General features: G+C 48.2%; 1 protein-coding gene across 2 annotated transcripts in view; it reads left to right on the top strand.

Moving 5' to 3' along the window:
- Positions 1–17,596: 17,596 nt before the first annotated feature.
- Positions 17,597–21,941, top strand: part of TNFAIP8 (TNF alpha induced protein 8) — a 433,158-nt gene continuing 428,813 nt past the window's right edge. The window contains exon 1 of one of the 2 annotated variants that reach the window (XM_069226875.1): positions 17,597–17,738. In XM_069226875.1, coding sequence (XP_069082976.1) covers position 17,738 — 1 coding nt within the window. In that variant the 5' untranslated portion in view covers positions 17,597–17,737. Of the gene's footprint in view, positions 17,739–18,007; positions 18,030–21,941 lie in introns of those variants that run through there. The other variant, XM_069226884.1, reaches the window with a different exon arrangement.

Here is a 21,941-nt window from a genome sequence, read left to right on the forward strand (position 1 = left end):
TTTTAAATTCTCCTGAAAACTTATGTTGCATACATTTTTCAGTTTGAAGAGTGACATAAATAAACAAAGAAACAGAAGGAGAAGTGAGGCCACTGATATATTAACGGAGACTGACTTAGAGACACTGGCGATCGTGGGTAATCAAGGTGAAGAATTGGAATGTCGACAAATTTGTACTCACATTGATGCGGATATGATGGAGCAATTAGGCATTCAACAAACAGGTGCATGTAGAAATTTTAAACCCACATCAACCTTTCTACCTCAATTACCAACTGATGTTAATAATATAAGATGTGAGCACAAATGTCTAGGAATCAACAAGATAGTCTCAGGAACAGAGATGCTTTAATGAAATTGCAAAAGGACACACAAATAGTTTGTAAACCCTCAGATAAAGGGGGTAATATTGTTCTTCTAACTAAGGAATACTATGGTCAAAAGGTATTGGATGTGGAATGTTATGCAGAAGGAAGAATATATACAAAGTATTAAGGAATATCATGATCTCATCTTTGTACAGTATAGTATAGTAGAGGTATGTTGGACACAAAGGAATATCAATTGCTGAGATGCCCTCATCCATAGACCGACTTTTTATCATCCACCTAAAATACATACAGACAGTATAAATCCACCTGGGCATCCAATCAATTTCCTCGCAATGCAGCCTCACAGAACATATGTCTATGCACATAGATCATTTTCTTTTTTCTCTTGTAAAGGACCTTTCATAATACATCAGGGGCTTGAAGAACTTTCTAAGGCACTTTGAAAATATCAAGTGGTAATCAGATTACTTGATGATCTGGATATAACAAGCTTGTATACTAGTATCTCTCACAAAGATGGTCTAAAAGCGATTGATTATTTCTTGAAAGGTCATTCATTGAAATTTGTTGAACATAATAGGATGATGATTGATTTCACAAGATTCTGTTTATAAATAATATCTTCATTTTCCAGAGCCAACATTATGGACAAATGCATGGGACGGCAAAGGGTACCTGTTTCTCCCCCAGCTACACAAATCTATTCGTAGGCTGGTAGGAGAAGCCAGTAGCCTGGTCAGAAGCCAATAAATCACGGGTTTAGAGAATCATCAGATGGAAAAGTATACACAAACTCTTTATAGTCTTGAGGGCCTCCAAGGAATCTGCTACAGAATATAAAGAGAAGGTGACCAACAATGAAGTAAACCTCTATTTTTCAAGGGATACGAGTACTGAATCAGTCAGCTTTCTAGATTTTAATGTTTTTGATGCTGAGAACAAAATATGTACTGCCCTGTACAGGAAACCCACTGGAGGGAACTCATTATTACACGCTAGGAGTAGTCACCCTCGGATTATACTACAACAGACACCGCTTCTACTTATACCATACCAATAGACATATAATCAAAAAGGAGAACACATTTTTAGAAAAGGGGTATTGGAGCAAAAAAATAAAGATTAAAAAATGTATTATATTTGTCACATAAGCATACACTGTTATTTTCCCAAAATACAAAATTTCAATAAACTCAGAATGAAACAGATCTAGATTAAATATAAATCAACACAAATTCCCAGACTTTAACACAAAAACCTTCAATCAATAAATATCCACTAATTCATTTCAAACATCCATTCCCTTCAGCTATACACAATACAATCAAAAAGCTTAAAATTAGAATCCCTGACAATCTACTCCCAGCATTGAACAATAATTTATAACATCAATAGATACACCCATTGATCACCATCCAATTATAATTTGTATATCTGTTGAATCCATATAATGCTTGAGTAAGCCACCCTATTTTTGCTCATTGGAGTGGCACTAAGTCCAAATTGGGGGTTCAAGGCAACCCCAAAGTTACCACACCAGCAGCTCAGGGCCGGCCAGGTGCAGAGGTTAAAGAGGTGCCCAAAACACATAGGTGCCTATGGAGAACAGGGGTGCTCCAGTTCCAGTCTGCCAGCAGGTAAGTACCTGCGTCCTCGGGGGCAGACCAGGAGGGTTTTGTAGAGCACTGGGGGGGGACACAAGTAGGCACGCAAAACACACCCTCAGTGGCACAGGGGCGACCGGGTGCAGTGTGCAAAGCAGGTGTCGGGTTTCGGGTAGAAAACAATAGATGGACCCGGGGGGTCACTCTAGCGGTGCAGGCAGGCACGGGGGGGGCTTCTCAGGACAGCCACCACCTGGGCTAGGCAGTGGGTCGCCTGGGGGTCAGTCCTGCACTGAAGTTCGGTTCCTTCAGGTCCTGGGGACTGCGGGTGCAGTGTTGGTTTCAGGCGTCGGGTCCCTTGTTACAGGCAGTCGCGGTCAGGGAGAGCCTCTGGATTCTTTCTGCAGACGTCGCTGTGGTTGTCTCTGGTTACTCACGGGCTCGCAGTCACCAGGGAGTCCTCCCCGAGATGTTTGTTTTCTAGATCTCGAGCCGGGGGCATCGGGTGCAGAGTGGGAAGTCTCACGCTTCCGGCGGGAAACGTGAAGTCTTTGGAAGTTGCTTCTTTGTTGCAAAGAAGTAGCTGGTTTTGAACAGGGCCGCTGTTCACAGGAGTTTCTTGGTCCTTTAGTCCAGGGCAGTCCTCTGAGGCTTCAGAAGTCGCTGGCCCTGTCGGATGCGTCGCTGGAGCAACTTTTCGAAGTTGGAGACAGGCCGGTAGGGCTGGGGCCAAAGAAGTTGTTGTCTTCCTCCCTCTCTGCAGGCTTGTAGGTCAGGAATCCTTCTTGTTTCTTCAGGTTGCAGGAATCTAGTTTCCTAGGTTCTGGGGAGCCCCTAAATACTGAATTTAGGGGGGTGTTTAGGTCTGGGAGGGCAGTAGCCAATGGCTACTGTCCTGGAGGGTGGCTACACCCTCTTTGTGCCTCCTCCCTGAGGGAAGGGGGGCACTTCCCTATTCCTATTGCGGGAATACTCCAAAATCAAGATGGAGGATTTCTAAAGGCAGGGGTCACCTCAGCTCAGGATATCTTACGGGCTGTCCTGACTTGTGGGTGACTCCTCCTTGTTTTTCTCATTATCTCCCCTGGACTTGCTGCCAAAAGTGGGGGCTGTGTCCAGGGGCGGTTATCTCCACTAGCTGGAGTGCCCTGGGACATTGTAACACGAAGCTTGTGCCTCTGAGGCTAACTACTAGGTGTTACAGTTCCTGCAGGGTGGAGGTGTTAAGCATCTCTACCCAATGCAGGCTTTGTTTCTGGCCTCAGAGAGCACAAAGGCCCTCACCCCAGGGGGGGTCGGAAACTTGTCTCTCAGCAGCAGGCTGGCACAGACCAGTCAGTCCTGCACTGAAGGATTGGGTAAAATACAGGGGACAGATGCTCTCTGTGTGCATTGTTTAATAAATCCAACACTGGCATCAGTGTGGGTTTATTATTCTGAGACGTTTGATACCAAACTTCCCAGCATTCAGTGTAGCCATTATGAAGCTGTGGAGTTCATTCTGACAAACTCCCAGACCATATACTTAACATGGCCACACTGTACTTACAATGTCTAAGAATAGACTTAGACACTGTAGGGACATATTTCTCATGCAGCTATGCCCTCACCTGTGGTATAGAGCGCCCTGCCTTAGGGCTGTAAGGCCTGCTAGAGGGGTGACTTACCTATGCCACAGGCAGTATTTTGTGTGCATGGCATCCTGAGGGAGATGCCATGTCGACTTTGCCTTTTTCTCCCCACCAACACACACAATCTGCAGTGGCAGTGTGCATGTGTTAGGTGAGGGGTCCCTAAGGGTGGCACAACACATGCTGCAGCCCTTAGAGACCTTCCCTGGTCACAGGGCCCTTGGTACCAATGGTACCTTTTACAATGGACTTACCTGTGTGGGAGGGGTGTGCCAATTGTGGAAACAATGGTACATTTTAGGTGAAAAACACTGGTGCTGGGGCCTGGTTAGCAGGGTCCCAGCACACTTCTCAGTCAAGTCAGCATCAGTATCAGGCAAAAAGTGGGGGGTAACTGCAACAGGGAGCCATTTCCTTACACAAGCCCCCCAGCCCACAGGCCAGGAGACTCAGCCAAAGCTGGGAGAGTCTTCCTAGTTTGTCAGGCGAGGAAGAGTAGGGAAAATAGGCTGGTTTGTTGCAGGGCCTACTCTGCCTTACATCCTCCTGTTCAGGTCATTCCCTTTGGGGAACTGACCTACTTCCACAGTAATAGGACCTAGTCTGAACTGCCTCTTGTCTGTGTCTTTGATATCTTCCCCTATTTTCTCTATTTTGGGGTTAGAGGTATCCACCTCTGCTAGTCTTATTTTAGCCAGGGTCACCCCTAGTTTACCCAAAGAGGTTACCCATAGCTGGAGTAACCCCACCATGACCAACAGGGTCAGGGGGCCTAACTTGCTATTTGGCATGGGGTCATACCACCATGCTAAGGATAGTGCAGCCATAAACGCTAACACCCAGCACAGGTCACTGACAGCTGTCACTGCCCAGAACCACACCTTTAGCTCTTCACCTACAAGGGAAGGAGATAAGTTACAGGCTTCTTTGGGTACAGGGTGCCTGTCTGCTTTGTTAGAGTGGGGGGGGGGGTTACTACATCTTGTAGTAAACACCCTTTTTCCACTCTTTCTTCTGTTAACTGAGGAGCCACCTCCTCAGGTTTAACAGTTGCCTGACTAGCCAGGACTTCTTGTGGGTCAGATTGGACCTTGCCAGTGCCACTTTTGGAGCTCTCCCTTACTGGAGCAGAATCTCCTTGGCTTGCTGGAACCTTGGCTAAAGGTTGTCCACCCTTCCTACTCTGTTTTCTTTTCTTTTTCTTCTGGGGCCTACTTGCAGTTACTGCAGGGGTAGCACCTTCAGAATCCCTGGGAGAGGACTGTCACTGGACCAGTTCCTCTCTTGGGCTCTGACTAACCTCTGGGCAGTCATTTCCAAGGAGACAATCAAGGAGGGGGTCTGTACTGACTACCACCCTTCTCCAGCTAAAAGTCCCACCCACTTCTATGGGCACAAACGCCACAGGCCTATCATTGACACTGTCTGGGCTACCTCTTACTCTGGCAGTCCCATCTGGGATGTACTGGTTTGAGAACACCATCCTGTCATGCACAACAGTGTGACTGGCACAAGTGTCTCTCAGGGCAGTGGCTGGGATTCCATTCACCAGTAGGTGGTGGAAGTGTCTACTTCCCTCTGGAATCTCCAACACACCTGTTGGGCCCATATTCCAGTTGAAGGCTATGAAGACCTCCTCATCTGCGGAGTCATCCCCAATGGCTATGCTGGTCACCCCTGGGACTTTGCTAGGGGGTTTCTTTTTGGGACAATAAGTGTCCTTGGTGTGGTGCCCTGTCTGTTTACAGTTTTGGCACCCTGCCTTAGTGGCATCCCAGTTCTTACCCTGGTACCCACCTTTGTTTTGGGTTGTCTTGGGGCCCACCCACCTGGTCTGGTTTTTGGGGGCCTACAGAGGACTCTTTTTCTTTGTGTCTAGTGTCACCCACTTTCTCCTGGGGAGGTTTCGTAACCCCTTTCTTTTGGTCACCCCCATTGGATGTTTTGGTTACCCTAGTCTTGACCCAGTGGTCTGCCTTCTTTCCCAACTCTTGGGGAGAAATTGGACCTAGGTCTACCAGATACTGATGCAACTTTTCATTGAAGCAGTTGCTTAAAATGTGTTCTTTCATAAACAAATTATAAAGCCCAACATAGTCATGCACTTCATTCCTAGTTACCCAACCATCCAGTGTTTTCACTGAGTAGTCTACAAAATCAACCCAGGTCTGGCTAAAGGATTTTTGAGCTCCCCTGAACCTAATCCTCTACTCCTCAGTGGAGAATCCAAATCCCTCAATCAGGGTAGCCTTCATGAGGTCATAAGATTTTACATCTTTACCAGAGAGTGTGAGGAGTGTATCCCTACACTTTCCAGTGAACATTTCCCAAAGGTGAGCTCCCCAGTGAGATCTGTTTACCTTTCTGGTTGCACAAGCCCTCTCAAAAGCTGTGAACCATTTGGTGATGTCATCACCATCTTCATATTTTGTTACAATCCCTTTGGGGATTTTTAGGGTGTCAGTATTCTCTCTGACCCTATTTATGTTGCTGCCACCATTGATGGGAGCTAAACCCATCTCTTTTCTTTCCCTTTCTATGGCTAGGAGCTGCTTCTCCAAAGCCAATCTTTTGGCCATCCTGGCTAACAGGAGGTCCTCTTCATTGAGGCTGCCCTCAATGCTTTCAGAGATACTGGTCTCCCCTGTGGAAGAACCAGTCTCTCTGACTATGATTTGAGGAGTCAGGGTTTGAGGGACCCTGTTCTCCCTATTTAGGACAGGAGGGGCAAATTCATCCTCCTGTTCACTAATTTCCCCATCTGAAGGATTATCCACAGAGGGGTGGCCCCTTTTTTAACTCTGCCAAAAGCTCCTGGAGCTGTACTTTGGTAGGGTTGGACCCAGTTTTTATTTTATCTTTTTTAGCTTACAGAGAGTCCTTAATTCTGACATCTTTAGATGCAGGTAAGGGGTGAGGTTGAGTTCCACCACCATCTCATCTATGCTAGACATTATCACTCTAAAAGTTGGGATTACTTTTTAAGAATCTAAAAACGACCTCTAGAACTTAAATCCAAACTTTTAAACTCCAAAAGAAATGCTAACAGGGACTTAGACAAGGCCCTAGCAGGGCTTTTAAAAATTTAGAAAAATAGCTCAAATTTCAAAAATCAGTTTCTAATGACAATTTTTGGAATTTTGTCGTGTGATCAGGTATTGGCTGAGTAGTCCAGCAAATGCAAAGTCTTAGACCCTACCGCTGATCCACCAATGTTGGAAGTTGGCTCTGTGTATACTATTTCAAAGTAAGAAATAGTGTGCACAGAGTCCAAGGGTTCCGTTTAGAGGTAAGATAGTGGCAAAAGTAGAGAATTTGCTCTATTTTGTGGTAGTGTGGTCGAGCAGTAGGCTTATCAGAGTGTAGTGTTAAGCATTTGTTGTACACACCTAGGAAATAAATGAGAACACACTCAAAGACTTACTCCAGGCCAATAGATTTGTATATAGAAAAATAACTTTTCTTAGTTTATTATAAGAACCACAGGTTCAAGATTTACATTAAACACTTTAAATGTAAGGTACTTCACTTAGATACTTTAGGAGCTTTGAATGGAAACAATATCATGTACAGCCTTTGTAAAAATGGCAATAAGCTATTTTCAAAGTGGACACAGTGCACAAATCAACAGTTCCTGGGGGAGGTAAGTAAAGGTTAGATTAAGTAGGAGGTAAGTAAAACACTTACAAGTCTCAGGTCTGGGGTATAGGCAGCCCACTGTTGGGGGTTCAAGGCAACCCCAAAGTTACCACACCAGCAGCTCAGGGCCGGCCAGGTGCAGAGGTCAAGGAGGTGCCCAAAACACATAGGTGCCTATGGAGAACAGGGGTGCTCCAGTTCCAGTCTGCCAGCAGGTAAGTACCTGCGTCCTCGGGGGCAGACCAGGAGGGTTTTGTAGAGCAATGGGGGGGGGGGACACAAGAAGGCACACAAAACACACCCTCAGCAGCACAGGGGCGGCCGGGTGCAGTGTGCAAAGCAGGTGTCGGGTTTTGGGTAGAAAACAATGGTGGGACCCGGGGGTCACTCTAGCGGTGCAGGCAGGCACAGGGGGGGGGGCTTCTTGGGACAGCCACCACCTGGGCTAGGCAGTGAGTAGCCTGGGGGTCACTCCTGCACTGAAGTTCAATTCCTTCAGGTCCTGGGGTCTGCGGGTGCAGTGTTGGTTTCAGGCGTCGGCTCCCTTGTTACAAGCAGCCGTGGTCAGGAGAGCCTCTGGATTCTTTCTGCAGGCGTCGCTGTGGGGGCTCAGTGGGGTCGTCTCTGGTTACTCACGGGCTCGCAGTCGCCGGGGAGTCCTCCCCGAGGTGTGTTTTTTCTGGATCTCGAGCCGAGGGCATCGGGTGCAGAGTGGGAAGTCTCACGCTTCCGGTGGGAAACGTCAAGTCTTTGGAAGTTGCTTCTTTGTTGCAAAGAAGTAGCTGGTTTTGAACAGGGCCGCTGTTCACTGGAGTTTCTTGGTCCTTTAGTCCAGGGCAGTCCTCTGAGGCTTCAGAGGTCGCTGGTCCCTGTCGGTTGCGTCGCTGGAGCAGCTTTTCGAAGTTGGAGACAGGCCGGTAGGGCTGGGGCCAAAGCAGTTGTCGTCTTCCTCCCTCTCTGCAGGCTTGTAGGTCAGGAATCCTTCTTGTTTCTTCAGGTTGCAGGAATCTAGTTACCTAGGTTCTGGGGCGACCCTAAATACTGAATTTAGGGGTGTGTTTAGGTCTGGGAGGGCAGTAGCCAATGGCTATTGTCCTGGAGGGTGGCTACACCCTCTTTGTGCCTCCTCCCTGAGGGGAGGGGGGCACTTCCCTATTCCTATTGGGGGAATCCTCAAAAATCAAGATGGATGATTTCTAAAGGCAGGGGTCACCTCAGCTCAAGATATCTTAGGGGCTGTCCTGACTAGTGGGTGACTCCTCCTTGTTTTTCTCATTATCTCCCCTGGACTTGCTGCCAAAAGTGGGGACTGTGTCCAGGGGGCGGGTATCTCCACTAGCTGGAGTGCCCTGGGACATTGTAACATGAAGCTTGTGCCTTTGAGGCGAACTACTAGGTGTTACAGTTCCTGCAGGGTGGAGGTGTTAAGCATCTCTACCCAATGCAGGCTTTGTTTCTGGCCTCAGAGAGCACAAAGGCCCTCATCCCAGGGGGTGGGGGGCTCAGAAACTTGCCTCTCAGCAGCAGGCTGGCACAGGCCAGTCAGTCCTGCACTGAAGGATTGGGTATAATACAGGGGACAGATGCCCTCTGTGTGCATTTTTTAATAAATCCAACACTGGCATCAGTGTGGGTTTATTATTCTGCGACGTTTGATACCAAACTTCCCAGTATTCAGTGTAGCAATTATGGAGCTGTGGAGTTCATTTTTGACAAACTCCCAGACCATATACTTAATATGGCCACACTGTACTTACAATGTCTAAGAACAGACTTAGACACTGTAGGGGCATATTGCTCATGCAGCTATGTCCTCACCTGTGGTATACTGCACCCTGCCTTAGGGCTGTAAGGCCTGCTAGAGGGGTGACTTACTTATGCCACAGGCAATATTTCGTGTGCATGGCATCCTGGGGAGGATGCCATGTCGACTTTGCCTTTTTCTCCCCACCAACACACATAATCTGCAGTGGCAGTGTGCACGTGTTAGGTGAGGGGTCCCTAAGGGTGGCACAACACATGCTGCAGCCCTTAGAGACCTTCCCTGGTCACAGGGCCCTTGGTACCAATGGTACCTTTTACAAGGGACTTATCTGTGTGCCAGGGGTGTGCCAATTGTGGAAACAATGGTACATTTTAGGTAAAAAACACTGGTGCTGGGGCCTGGTTAGCAGGGTCCCAGCACACTTCTCAGTCAAGTCAGTATCAGGCAAAAAGTGGGGGTAACTGCAACAGGGAGCCATTTTCTTACACTCACGCTTCTGGCGGGAAATGCGCAGTCTTTGGAAGTTGCTTCTTTGTTGCAAAGAAGTAGCTGGTTTTGAACAGGGCCACTGTTTACAGGAGTTTCTTGGTCCTTTAGTCCAGGGCAGTCCTCTGAGGCTTCAGAGGTTCGCTGGTCCCTGTCGGATGCGTCGCTGGTTGCAGGTTTTCGAAGTTGGAGACAGGCCGGGAGGGCTGGGGCCAAAGCAGTTGTCGTCTTCCTCCTCCTCTGCAGGCTTGTAGGTCAGCAGTCCTTCTTGTTTCTTCAGGTTAGGTTGCAGGAATCTAGTTTCCTAGGTTCTGGGGAGCCACTAAATACTGAATTTAGGGGGGGGTGTTTAGGTCTGGGAGGGCAGTACCAATGGCTACTGTCTTTGAGGGTGGCTACACCCTCTTTGTGCCTCCTCCCTGTGGGGAGGGGGCACATCCCTAATCCTATTGCGGGAAGCCTCCAAACTCAAGATGGAGGATTTCTCAAGGCAGGGGTCACCCCAGCTCAGGACACCTTAGGGGCTGTCCTGACTGGTGGGTGACTCCTCCTTGTTTTTCTCATTATCTCCCCTGGACTTTCCGTCAAAATTCAGGGCTGTGTCCAGGGGGCAGGCATCTCCACTAGCTGGAGTGCCCTGGGGCATTGTAACACGAAGCTTGAGCCTTTGAGGCTCACTGCTAGGTATTACTGTTCCTGCAGGGGGAGGTGTTAAGCATCTCCACCCAGTGAAGGCTTTGTTTCTGGTCTCAGAGAGCACAAAGGCTCTCGCCCCAGGGGGTCAGAAACTCGGCTCTCGGCAGCAGGCTGGCACAGGCCAGACAGTCTTGCATTGAAGGATTGGGTAAAATAGAGGGGGCATCTCTAAGATGCCCTCTGTGTGCATTTTTTAACAAATCCAACACTGGCTTCAGTGTGGGTTTATTATCATGAGAAGTTTGATACCAAACTTGCCAGTATTCAGTGTAGCCATTACGAAGCTGTGGAGTTCATTTTGACAAACTCCCAGACCATATACTTAATATGGCCACACTATACTTACAATGTCTAAGAATCGACTTAAACACTGTGGGGGCATATTTCTCATGCAGCTATGCCCTCACCTGTGGTATAGAGCACCCTGCCTTAGGCTGTAAGGCCTGCTAGAGGGGTGACTTACCTATGCCACAGGCAGTATTTTGTAGGCATGGCATCCTGAGGGGGATGCCATGTTGACTTTGCCTTTCTCTCCCCACCAACACACACAATCTCCAATGGTAGTGTGCATGTGTTAGGTGAGGGGTCCCTTAGGGTGGCACAACATATGCTGCAGCCCTTAGAGACTTTCCCTGGTCACAGGGCCCTTGGTACCACTGGTTCCTTTTACAAGGGACTTACCTGTGTGCCAGGGGTGTGCCAATTGTGGAAACAATGGTACATTTTAGGTGAAAGAACACTGGTGCTGGGGCCTGGTTAGCAGGGTCCCAGCACACTTCTCAGTCAAGTCAGCATCAGTATCAGTATCAGGCAAAAAGTGGGGGGTAACTGCAACAGGGGACCATTTTCCTACACACAAGATTCAGAATTTAGGTAAGTACATAAATTGTAAGGTACTTCACACAGGTAAGTATGGAACTTTGAATTAAAACAGTAATGTACACAGTTTTGACAAAACTGCCAATAAGCTATTTTAAAAGTGGACACTGCAAAAATCAACAGTTCCTGGGGGAGGCAAGTATTGGTTAGTTTCTCTGGTAAGTAAAGCAATTACAAGTTCAGTCTCCTGGGCATAGGCAGCCCACCATTGGAGGTTCAAGTCAACCCCAAACACCCAGCATCAGCAACACAGGGCCGGTCAGGTGCAGAGGTCAAAGTAGGGCCCAAATAGCATAGGCGCCTATGGGAGAACAGGGGTGCTCTGGTTCCAGTCTGCTAGTAGGTAAGTACCTGCGTCCTCAGGGAACAGACCAGGGGGATTTGTAGAGCACTGGGGGGGTCCCAAACAGGCACACAAAATACACCCTCAGCGGCACAGGGGCGGCCGTGGAGAGACCCGGGGGTCACTCTGGTGATTCAGACAGGGCACAGGGGGGTTGCTCGGGCCAGCCACCGACTGGGCTAGGATGAGGGCTGCCTACTGGTCACTCCTGCATCTGTGGTTGTTTCCTCTCGGTCCTGGGGGCTACGGGTGCAGTGCTTCTTCCAGGCGTCGGGCTCCTTTGTTACTGGGCAGTCGCGGTCAGGGGGAGCCTCTGGATCCTCTCTGCAGGCATTGTTGTGGGGGTGCAGGGAGGATGACTTAGGGTGTCCACATCGTTGGAGTCACCTAGGGGTCCTCTCTGCGGTGTTGTTTCTTCTAGAAACAAGCCAGGGACATTGGGTGCAGGGTGTGAAGACTCATGCTTCCGGAGTGAGGCTGGAATCTCTTTAAAGTTATTTGGATTGTTGAAGTTTTGGGCAGAGCCGCTGTCCTCTGGAGTTTCTTGGTCCTTTAGGTACGGGTCAGTCCTTTGAGTCCTCAGGGGTCGCTGGTGCCGCTGGATGCGTCGCTGTGCAGGTTCTCTGAGTCTGGAGACAGGCAGCTAGGGCTTGGGCCAAGTCAGTTGTCGTCTCTGCAGGGCTTTCAGGTCAGCAGTCCTTCTTCTTGTTTCAGGTTGCAGGAATCTGATTCCCTGGGTTCAGGGTCGCCCCTAAATACTCAATTTTGGGGTGCGTTTAGGTGTGGGGGGCAGTATCCAATGGCTACTGTCCTTGAGGGTGGCTACACCCTCTTTGTGCCTCCTCCCTGTGGGGAGAGGGACAAATCCCTAATCCTATTGGGAGGGAATTCTCCAAAACAAAATGGAGGATTTCCTAAGGCAGGGGTCACCTCAGCTCAGGGCACCTTAGGGGCTGTCCTAACTGGTGGGTGACTCCTTGTTTTTCTCATTATCTCCTCTGGACTAGCCGCCAAAAGTGGGGGCTGTGTCCGGAGGGGCAGGCATGTCCACTAGCTGGAGTGCCCTGGGGTGCTGTAATAAAAGGCTAGAGCCTTTGAGGCTCACCGCCAGGTGTTACAGTTCCTGCAGGAGGAGGTGTGAAGCACCTCCACCCAGTACAGGCTTTGTTCCTGGCCACAAAGTGACAATGGAACTCCCCATATGTGGCCAGAAACCCTTCTGGATGTGGCAGGCTGGTAGAAACTGGTCAGCCTAGCACTAGTAGTTGGACTGGTATACGGGGGCATCTCTAAGATGCCCTCTGTGTGCATTTCTCAATAAATCCCACACTGGCATCAGTGTGTATTGATTGTGCTGGGAAGTTTGATACCAAACCTCTCAGTATTCAGTGTAGCCATTATGGAACTGTGGAGTTTGTTTGACAAACTCCCAGACCATATATTTTTTATGGCTACCCTGCACTTACAATGTCAAAGATTTGCCTTTGACACTGTAGGGGCATAGTGCTCATGCAAATATGCCCTCACCTGTGGTATAGTGCACCCTGCCTTAGGGCTGTAAGGCCTGTCAGAGGGGTGACTTACCTATGCCACAGGCAGTGGGTTGTGGGCGTGGCACTCTGAGGGGAGTGCCATGTCGACTTAGTCATTTACTCCCCACCAGCACACACAAGCTGCGAGGCAGTGCACATGTGCTGAGTGAGGGGTTCTAGGATGGCATAATACATGCTGCAGCCCTTAGAGACCTTCCCTGGCCACAGGGTCCTTGGTACCAGGGGTACCACTTACAAGGGACTTATCTGTGTGCCAGGGCTGTGCCAATTGTGGAGTCAAAGGTACATTTTTAGTGAAACAACACTGGTGCTGGGGCCTGGTTAGCAGGGTCCCAGTACACGTCTTAGTCAAGTTAGCATCAATATCAGGCAAAAACTGGGGGGTAACTGCCACAGGGAGCCATTTTCGACAATGAAAAAAAGAAATTAAAAAATATACAGGGACTATGGGGGAGTCTTTGAGAGCCCCCTTGCGGTCCCAGATAGCCCATGATGGGCTAAAAGTAAAAAAATAAAATAAAAAAACCTTAGCTCAGTGTGAATGCCGCAGACCTTCACTTAAGGTTTAGGGTTAGAGTCCAGCTGGGCTCATTTACATTTTTTTTTTTTTTTTTAGTACACCCATTTGTGTTCTAGGTTTTTTATGCTATCTCGCTCTTTACCTCTTTCAGGGACTTGCTTTTTGAGGATGCCCATATGCACTCATGTGCTCCTTTGTCAATAAGATTGATTGACCTCAGGAATGGGTCACCATTATCTCTGTACTCTTCGGAGAGGGGTAAGTGAATGACATTTGTGTCCAGTTCTGGACAAATTATAATTCCAATGTCTTTGTTATTGTCGGGAGGCCTAGGATCCATCACAAAAACTGATCTCCATTATTCACTACTAAATACTGAGTTGACACTACCTCGGAATGAAAACACTGTATTGAGGCAGCCCTCGGCTCTGCAGTATCCCATGACATGTGAGTGTGCTTCACTTTAGTGGAGATAGCACCAAAGTGAAAAAGTTCCTAATGCTCTGGGAAATCACATAGAAACTTCCTATCTGAGCAACATGGTCTTCATTTAGTAATTTGGACCATCACCGATATCAGCTCTCAACACCTCACCTGACTTGATAGAATCTTTACTGCTACTATATTTGGGATGCAGTGGAAATCAGCAAGGGGGTACCAGTAGGGATACATAGGGGAACGAATTATAACGACCATTAGGAAGAAAAATAACAAAAAGGAATGTTACATCACTCTTATGTTTCATCTCACTTTCTGTTCATCACTGTCTTCTGTAGACTGAAATATGGATGCATGTTTATTATGTGGCAAGGCTCACTTGAATTTTTCACTCAGATGCTGAATCTGGCCCTTGTTTGGACTATTACTCTGCTTCTTTGCTGTTTTAGCTACATGTTTGAAAGACCTGATGTGGAATACTCAGCTGAAGAGGATGTATGCCAGATGCAACAAGGCAAATCTGAATGTCTAGTCCACACAAGGAGTGGTGTAGCTGATAATATAGATGCAAGCAGCTCATCATCCTAAGCAAGGCCCTATGTCATTGTTTTCCCTAGCCCTACTGTTGTGCAGTTGACGAACAGCACGTAGAAAATGATCTCACAAAAACTAAATTCAGCCCCTAATTCCTCTCAAAACTTATCCACTGCACAATACTGTTTATCACACAAAAGAGAGGTTATTCCAAGCTACTGTGCATGCTTCACACATAAACCTAGTCCACACAAAAGGTATGGCAATCTGTGTTTCCTCTTATTCTCAATGAAATGGGACATACTGATTTAGAGAAATAAGGAAATTAATTACTAAGATTTTTGGGGGGCGTGGCCAAGCAAGATGGCCGGCAGGACGCACTCTTGGTGAGCTCCCGCTCCCTGGCCTAATCTTGCATAATATCCTAGGGTACCCGTGATCGCAAGTTCCCCCTACGGCAGGGGAAGGCCCGGACCTTGCGGATGCCCTCGGTGCCTGGATTGAGGGCTAGGGTCCACAGCTCTTGGACCGAGCAGGCCGTGTGAAAAGGAGATGTGTGTGCGGCAGCCCCGTTGGGCGTGCCGTGCTTGGAACGGCATAGGCGGGGGTGATCGCCCCCCCCCCCCAGTGGAGGAATCCCGGTTTGGCTGACCTGGTGAGATCACGGTGCTGCAGCATGGGCAGAGCTGGTTGCCGGGTGCTGCGGCTTGGCATTGGAGTAGGCCTGTGCGCTTGAGCACTTGCAGAGGGCCCTGCTTGGGCCCACCTGTTAATCCTGGTGCATGGTGAGGAGCGGGAACCTGACAACAAACTCTGGATCGGCTGAGTGGGAGCAGTGAAGGAGCAGCTTGGACAAATGGTGGTGCTGCCTGCATGGTTGAGCTGGTGACTCTAGAGCAGTGACTTGGCTGGCCAGTGAAGCGCTCATAGCCCAGTTGTGGGCCTGTCTCGTAAAGTTGTATGGAATTTGCTGCTAGGGACTCCAGGGGAAGAACGAATATACTCACCCTGGGGCGGCTTGTCTACGATAACACCACCATGTGGCTAGCGTGGTGCACAGCCTAGAGACTGCTCCTGCTACTTCGAGTGGGGCTGTATTTGTCATGCACCTCTGCTCCCCATCTGGGTTACTTGTGGTGCGGACGCTGCATGGTCCCTTGCCGGCTGCGGTGTGGGACAGCACCGACAGTCCGTGACATCGCAGGGGAATACCATTCAACAATACACTGCACCAGTGACGTTGCCACAGTGCCAGACACGGTCTGTGGGACCCGAGGATGCTCTTGTGCACCCGGGACTGCTGGTGAGCCTTTGCGAGCGGAACTTCTTGCAGCTATACAGGGCTCCACGGTGGCCCTCAAGGGGAGGATAGAGACGGTGGCGATGGAGGTCAATCTCCTGTGGGTGGATCTCAGGAAGGTCTCTGAGAAGGTCAAGGTAGCGGAGGGTTCCATAGTCGAGATGCAGACCGAGGTGGGCTCTCTGCGCAAACAAACGGTGCAGATCAATTCCACAGTTGGGAGGTTGGAAGCCAGATTGGAGGATGCTGAGGGCAGGTCACGTCGGAATAATGTTTGCTGGGGTTCCCATAACCTGCAGACGGAGCAAAGGTGGAAGGCTTTGTGGAAAGTTGGATAAAGGATGTGTTGCAACCGGTTGGATTGTCCAGGGTGTTTGTGGTGGAGCGAGCTCACAAAGCCCTTGTGGCACCACCTCGTCCCGGGACGCCCCAGAGAGCTATTATTGCCCGACTACTGAATTATAAGGATAGGTACTGTATCCTGAGGGCAGCCCAGGAATCTTAGAGAGTGGTTTCTGAGAATTGTAAAATCTCCATTTATCCTGACTAACAAGGTTTAGACCTCTAGAAAGGGGTTTATGGAGGTGAAAGCCACGCTCTGTGACATGAACGTCAAATACGTGTTGCTATACCCGGCACGTCAAAAGGTGGTATCCAGGGGGAAATCCCACTTTTTCGATCAACCGGAGGAGGTTTGGAGGTGGCTGGAGATGTGGGATAAAGCTGCTCCTAGTAGGATGGAGAGGACTGGCTTGACTGTCCATTGTCCTTCAGGCCCGGCTAGCCTGGATTGGAGATTTTACGGGGAGAAACAGGGGGAGGGCACCTCAGACCAGGTGGTGGACATTGTTGCTCCAACCAGAGTCAAGATTCAACAAAATGGGACAATGGCTGTGGTACTTCCTGGTTTGATTGATGGATCGATGGAACGATGGTTCCGGGTGTGGAGACGCTCCAGGTATACACTTGACCTGCTTTCTGGCTTTGGAATGTCGATGTCTTGTTGATGCCAGTTGTTTTCTGAGTAAACAGCAAAATGCCTCCAAGCTCTTCTGTTACGCCATTCAGCCCAAACCTAAAAATAAAGTCTAATGCAATTTATTAATTTTCCTTTACGCAGACCTTCCCGTGAACGTCAATTCACCAAAATGCAAGGGGTGGCGGAAGTGACATCATATGACCTCTGACCTTCAATTTCACATACACACGGATTCTTACATACACACATACACTTACACGCATACTCTGTCACATAAACACACACTCACCCACAAGCATGCACACAACATACATTTAAAAGCACACTTTTTACTTACCTCAGCTGATGAGGAAGGCTATATTCTTGCTAATTGTACTCCAATTTTTAATACATTGACAATGAATAATGAAACATTTTTCACCACTATTGTAATAAAACGGTGAGAGAACACAGACCGGAGCACTAACCGGTATCCATAAGGACGAGTTGCTACTGTATTTCTGGCACTGGTTTTGCCACCTTGGAGGCCAAGGGTCGCAAAGACAGTGCCAGGGGGTCGCAAGGGGCAAGACCCCGGGCGACCCGTAAATGTAATGTCGTCCACAGACCATCCCTTTTCTTTAGATTTTGAGAATCCTTAAACTCGTCCTGCATACATAACACTTCTCACTGCTAGGGCGTCGGGGTGCCCTCACAGCTCACTTATTTGAACTTTCTCTTTCTGGCAGGTAAGCAATCAAGGCAGCCCAGCCAGTGCGGCCAGACAGAAAGCACTAGCACATCGTCTGTCCCCTGCCGAGCGGAGGGGCTTCCCGGGCGTCAACCACGTACTGCGAGCTGAGGCAGGCACGATACAGCAGCACCCCGGCTCACGGGCGGTAGGCAGGCCCGGCCCCTCCCAGCGCACACCCCCAGCTCAGGAGGAGCACACCGCTCCCACTCACTCTCATCCTGCAACGGCGCGCTCACCGGGGCCAGCTCAGCTCTCCCCCGCAGCCTCGAGTCACCACACTGCACGGCGCCCCCGGGACCCTCTAAAGTAGGTGCAAGGGGCCGAGGGTGCATATTTACACAGTACGCGCCCGCCTTCAGCCGCATGGTCTGTACGTGCGTGTGTTTTAGCTTCTGTCTGATTACTACCTTACCATCCGAAGAAGCCGCCTCTTTGCCTGCCCTTCTCCCGTGAAGCAGGCCCCCGTGGTGTCTGTCTGCAGCCCCCTCTGTGCCTTTATGCCTCTTCCCCCACCCCATTTCTGCCTGTACGTGTCCCTGCCTGGGCTGAGCCTGCAGTCCCACCTTTAACCGCTCCTTGTGTGTCTGTCCCGGCTAGGTGGGTGCATACACCTTTCTTTTGAAAGCGGACTTTTCGCTGAAGCTCGGTTATGTGTCGAATCGTGTTTTGCTGACTTATTTTTTGGTGTGTGCGATCTCCCTGTCCTGCCTGTGCTTGCCCTGCCTCCGCCCTGGGCGGGCTGTACGTGCTTCCAGGAGTTTGTCCCTTTGGGTCGAGTGTTTGGGTTTGTTGTCCTGATGCTGCAGACGCCTCGGCGGCGGATCACCTGTGAGACGGACTCAGGTGTTTCAGGCAGTGCCCGAGGCGCAGCAGCTTCGTTATTGTTATTTGATAGGAAAAGGCATACGCAACTCAACTCTCACTCATCAGGCGTGAGTTTAGAAGCACTCTCTCTCTCTGTCCCGTATTCAAGTCACTTACAGGATATTTGAACCTTGTTTAACTTTTATAATAAAACATAACTTTTTGTTTCCTAACTCTGTTACCACGCCTGTGCTCTGACAGATTCCCCAGTGCATGAATTCAACTCCTCTCCTTCTGAGACCAGCGGCGTCATAGGCCCACGGGCGGTAGGTACTGCTTGCCGTAGAGATCCCAATATATGGAAGTTGTATGCGTCCAGCATTCTGAACACACAAAGTACATTTATATATCTTATAAGAGAGGCTCCTTGGCCAAGTAGGGGGTCAGAAAGGACCTTGCACTTCCATGCTGTTAGGGCACCATAGTTCGGAGGGGGCTCTAGAGGCAGCCTTCAAATGCCCCAGTGTGATGCAGTAAATCCATGCAGTCATTGTGGTAGCCCAGTGTATTTTTTTGCATGTATTGCATGGTGTAGCCACCAGCTTTTTGTTGCCAGCGACCTGCCACGATTTCTCCTGGATGTGATGCGGTATTACTGCAGCACTGTACACCTGCGGAAATACAAGTACTGCTAATCTATCCATGCCTTTAACATGCAGCGCTATACATGGGCCTTGAAGCTCACCTCCAAGGGCTGTGAGTAGTTACGACAGTGGTGGACACTCTTGGAAGTGTTTGGCAAATCCACAGCTAACGTCACAAAGTTGGCAATGTCCTAACGGAGTTCTGGTGTCAAGTGGCAGGGTATTCAGCGTCCACTTGAGCAGGAACCACATTTCGAAATGTACTTATTTTTGTTGCAATTCTTGTATTCTTATTTGACACATGTCCAGGTTAGACCTATACACAGCGTTACTTGTGAAATGCTATGTTCATCACCAATACAGAATGTAAACAATAAATACCAAATCTAGCATCCTTAGTTATGCACGTCCGTGACTCTTTGATGAGCGAAGATCACAGTGAAAGCTGTTTGTCCTGAAACTGTATGGCTATTTTCCTTCGCGTTCAATTTTGGCACACTGTGGTGTTCTTGTTTAAGTTGCTGTGCTCACCTTCTCAGATTATTTCTTCTTGGCGTGTAACCTTTTATTGGCTTGAATTACTTACCATGTAAGGTTAATCCTGCCACAAAGTACAGAATTGAATGAAACTGTTACAAAATGTTATCCTTGCTATTACTTCCCAGAAGACGAGTACATTGCTGGATTTGGAGTGTCCCAGGTAAGTGGACGTGATACTGTGATATGATGGGACCATATATTTTGCATCACTGATAGTATCACCACGAAGTTGGATCACTCTTAGTGTGCCCACCGTTTTCAGAGGTTCTCTCCATGCTATTCAGATTACTGTACATAATCTTTTGATTAGAACTTCACTAATAATGTTCCTTGCATGTCATGTGCTCTTTGTACTCAGGAGTACACCCTTTTTTTTTCTTTCTTCATGATTGATGGCCAGCCATTGACTGAAGACATTATTGATGGCCTTGTGGCCAACTAGTTATTGTCCTTGTGTGTGGATGTTGCTGGTTATATTTATGAAGGGTGTTAATTAGGGATGCATGCTGCGGAGGCTGCCTCAAAGTACTTCAAATTATATGTCCAAGCTACTACTTAACACCTAAGAATCCCTGATCTCCAGACTCATTGAAACCTCTCGTCCAGCTAATGCTATAATGCTTCAGAGAGTTGTGTTTGTGGTTAAAAAAAAATGTCAATGTAATTTTAGTAAACTGACACAGCAGGTTAAATACCTAACCTGACAAATAATGGTTGAAAGTGGGGAAAGACCAACAGAACCAACTCAACCCTGCATGGTGGTGTTTGATGCAGGCTTGCGGAGGGTGTGACCTATCCAGCCCCACGTCTTTTCATGATGTCTTCATGAGCAGGGAGTTGGAAAGTTTGCTGCCACAGGTCCTTGTTGCTGATGGAGTTTGGCCAGTTTATTTGGAGGATTGTCCTCCGACAGGTGTTAAAGGTCTGGAAATACATTACTTAAATGTTTGGTACTAGAAGATTACTTGATCTTGAAATCTCAGAGAGCAGACATTGGGTTATCTTGTGTAAATACCAACAAGCTGGAAAGGAGACCTGTATCCGTGCAGGCACTGAATAAGGGTATTGAGCGTCAGTGACATTTTGAACTTGGTGGGAGGCTTTGTTGCAGGGAACTGAATACAGACCACTTTGAGACATGTGCGTATAGATTTTACTACAGCTCATAGCTCTGCTTCAAGTGAGAGGCTACGATTCAGAAAAGCTCAGGTTTTGTAAACTGGCTATTATAATTGAGGCTTGGGCCACATGCAGCAAACCTGATGCACGTCTTCTCTAGAAAGATGATTGGTTTTGTAGTTCTTGGTGATCTCACAGTCTCACTGGCTTGCATTAATATATATATTTTTTTCCTAAACAGCTGTATATAATTTTTAAACATGGTGACTTAACACACCAAAAACATTGCCAATGTTATTTCATTTTCCACATCAAGTATTATGTTCAGTCCTGTAAGTACTATACCTTTGAGTGACATAGGTGGTCCTTGCCGCCTTTCTTTAATGTCTTAGGTCTGTGATGTACCTGTCATTTTCATTCGTTCATTGATAGTTGACAGCCGTACCCTATACCAAGCTTCAATGAGCGCTGGACACAGCAAACAAAAGCACTTCCACTTAGAAGATAGAAGCACTGTCGCTCCTCTGACAGCTAGCCACTAGGATGTGCCATCTGTGGCCTAAAGGGGACTCTGCACCAGAATTGGGGATAAACTTTCTGATTGCATTTACATAGTTTTGCAAGCTCTTCAGACGCCTGTCAGTGTCCTCTACTGAATCAAATGCACTAAATTCTATCTGTGCACTTGCGAGCAGTCTGGAAACATGACGAAGCCTTATATCATTACCAGAATTAAAATAATCTCCAGTTATGGTGGAAATGTACTTCTCATTCCAAGACTTGGAAAGGGGCGAGGGAGATTGTTGTCTCCAGCGGCACTCCTGGTGTAACGCGTGTTTCAGCAGAAGGGTGCAAGAGTGCCATGTTGTTGTTTCGGATTTTTTGTCTGCTCGTAAGACCCTGCAGCCTCTCTGTGATGTGTTTCTTGGCTCATACCCCAAGCTGCTGAACCTTCATTGCTCTTTTTGGTTTCGTAGTCATCAGTGGGCCTGGTGCAGCAACCTTGCTGCTGCACACTATTCCCTTCTTCTCATACAGAAACCACCAGAAGAGCTGCCCCTTGTGTGTTGTGGTTATCCTTTTCTAACCTTCTCTCCGTGTTTCATATATTGACCTAGTTCCCTGTTCTTTTAGTAATCCACTTCATTGTAACCAAAGTATTTTTAGGAGTCTAGTTATTTGTGCAATTACTACTTTATGGCGCTGCGTCCTTAGCATGTCCGTTCTTAGTAGCTTTTGTAATTCAGCCCATAATGTTTTTAAGTACTTCATTTTTTTGTACTGTTAATGCACCAGTCTTCCGTGCCCTTTGCATACTGGTGCTAAGTGCCTTCCGTTCTTCAGTTACAGTGTCCTGAGTAATTAATTTAGAGGCATTTTCAGTATTGCAGTCTATAGTTTC

Source organism: Pleurodeles waltl, chromosome 1_1 (genome assembly GCF_031143425.1).
Source record: "Pleurodeles waltl isolate 20211129_DDA chromosome 1_1, aPleWal1.hap1.20221129, whole genome shotgun sequence".
NCBI lineage: Eukaryota > Metazoa > Chordata > Amphibia > Caudata > Salamandridae > Pleurodeles > Pleurodeles waltl.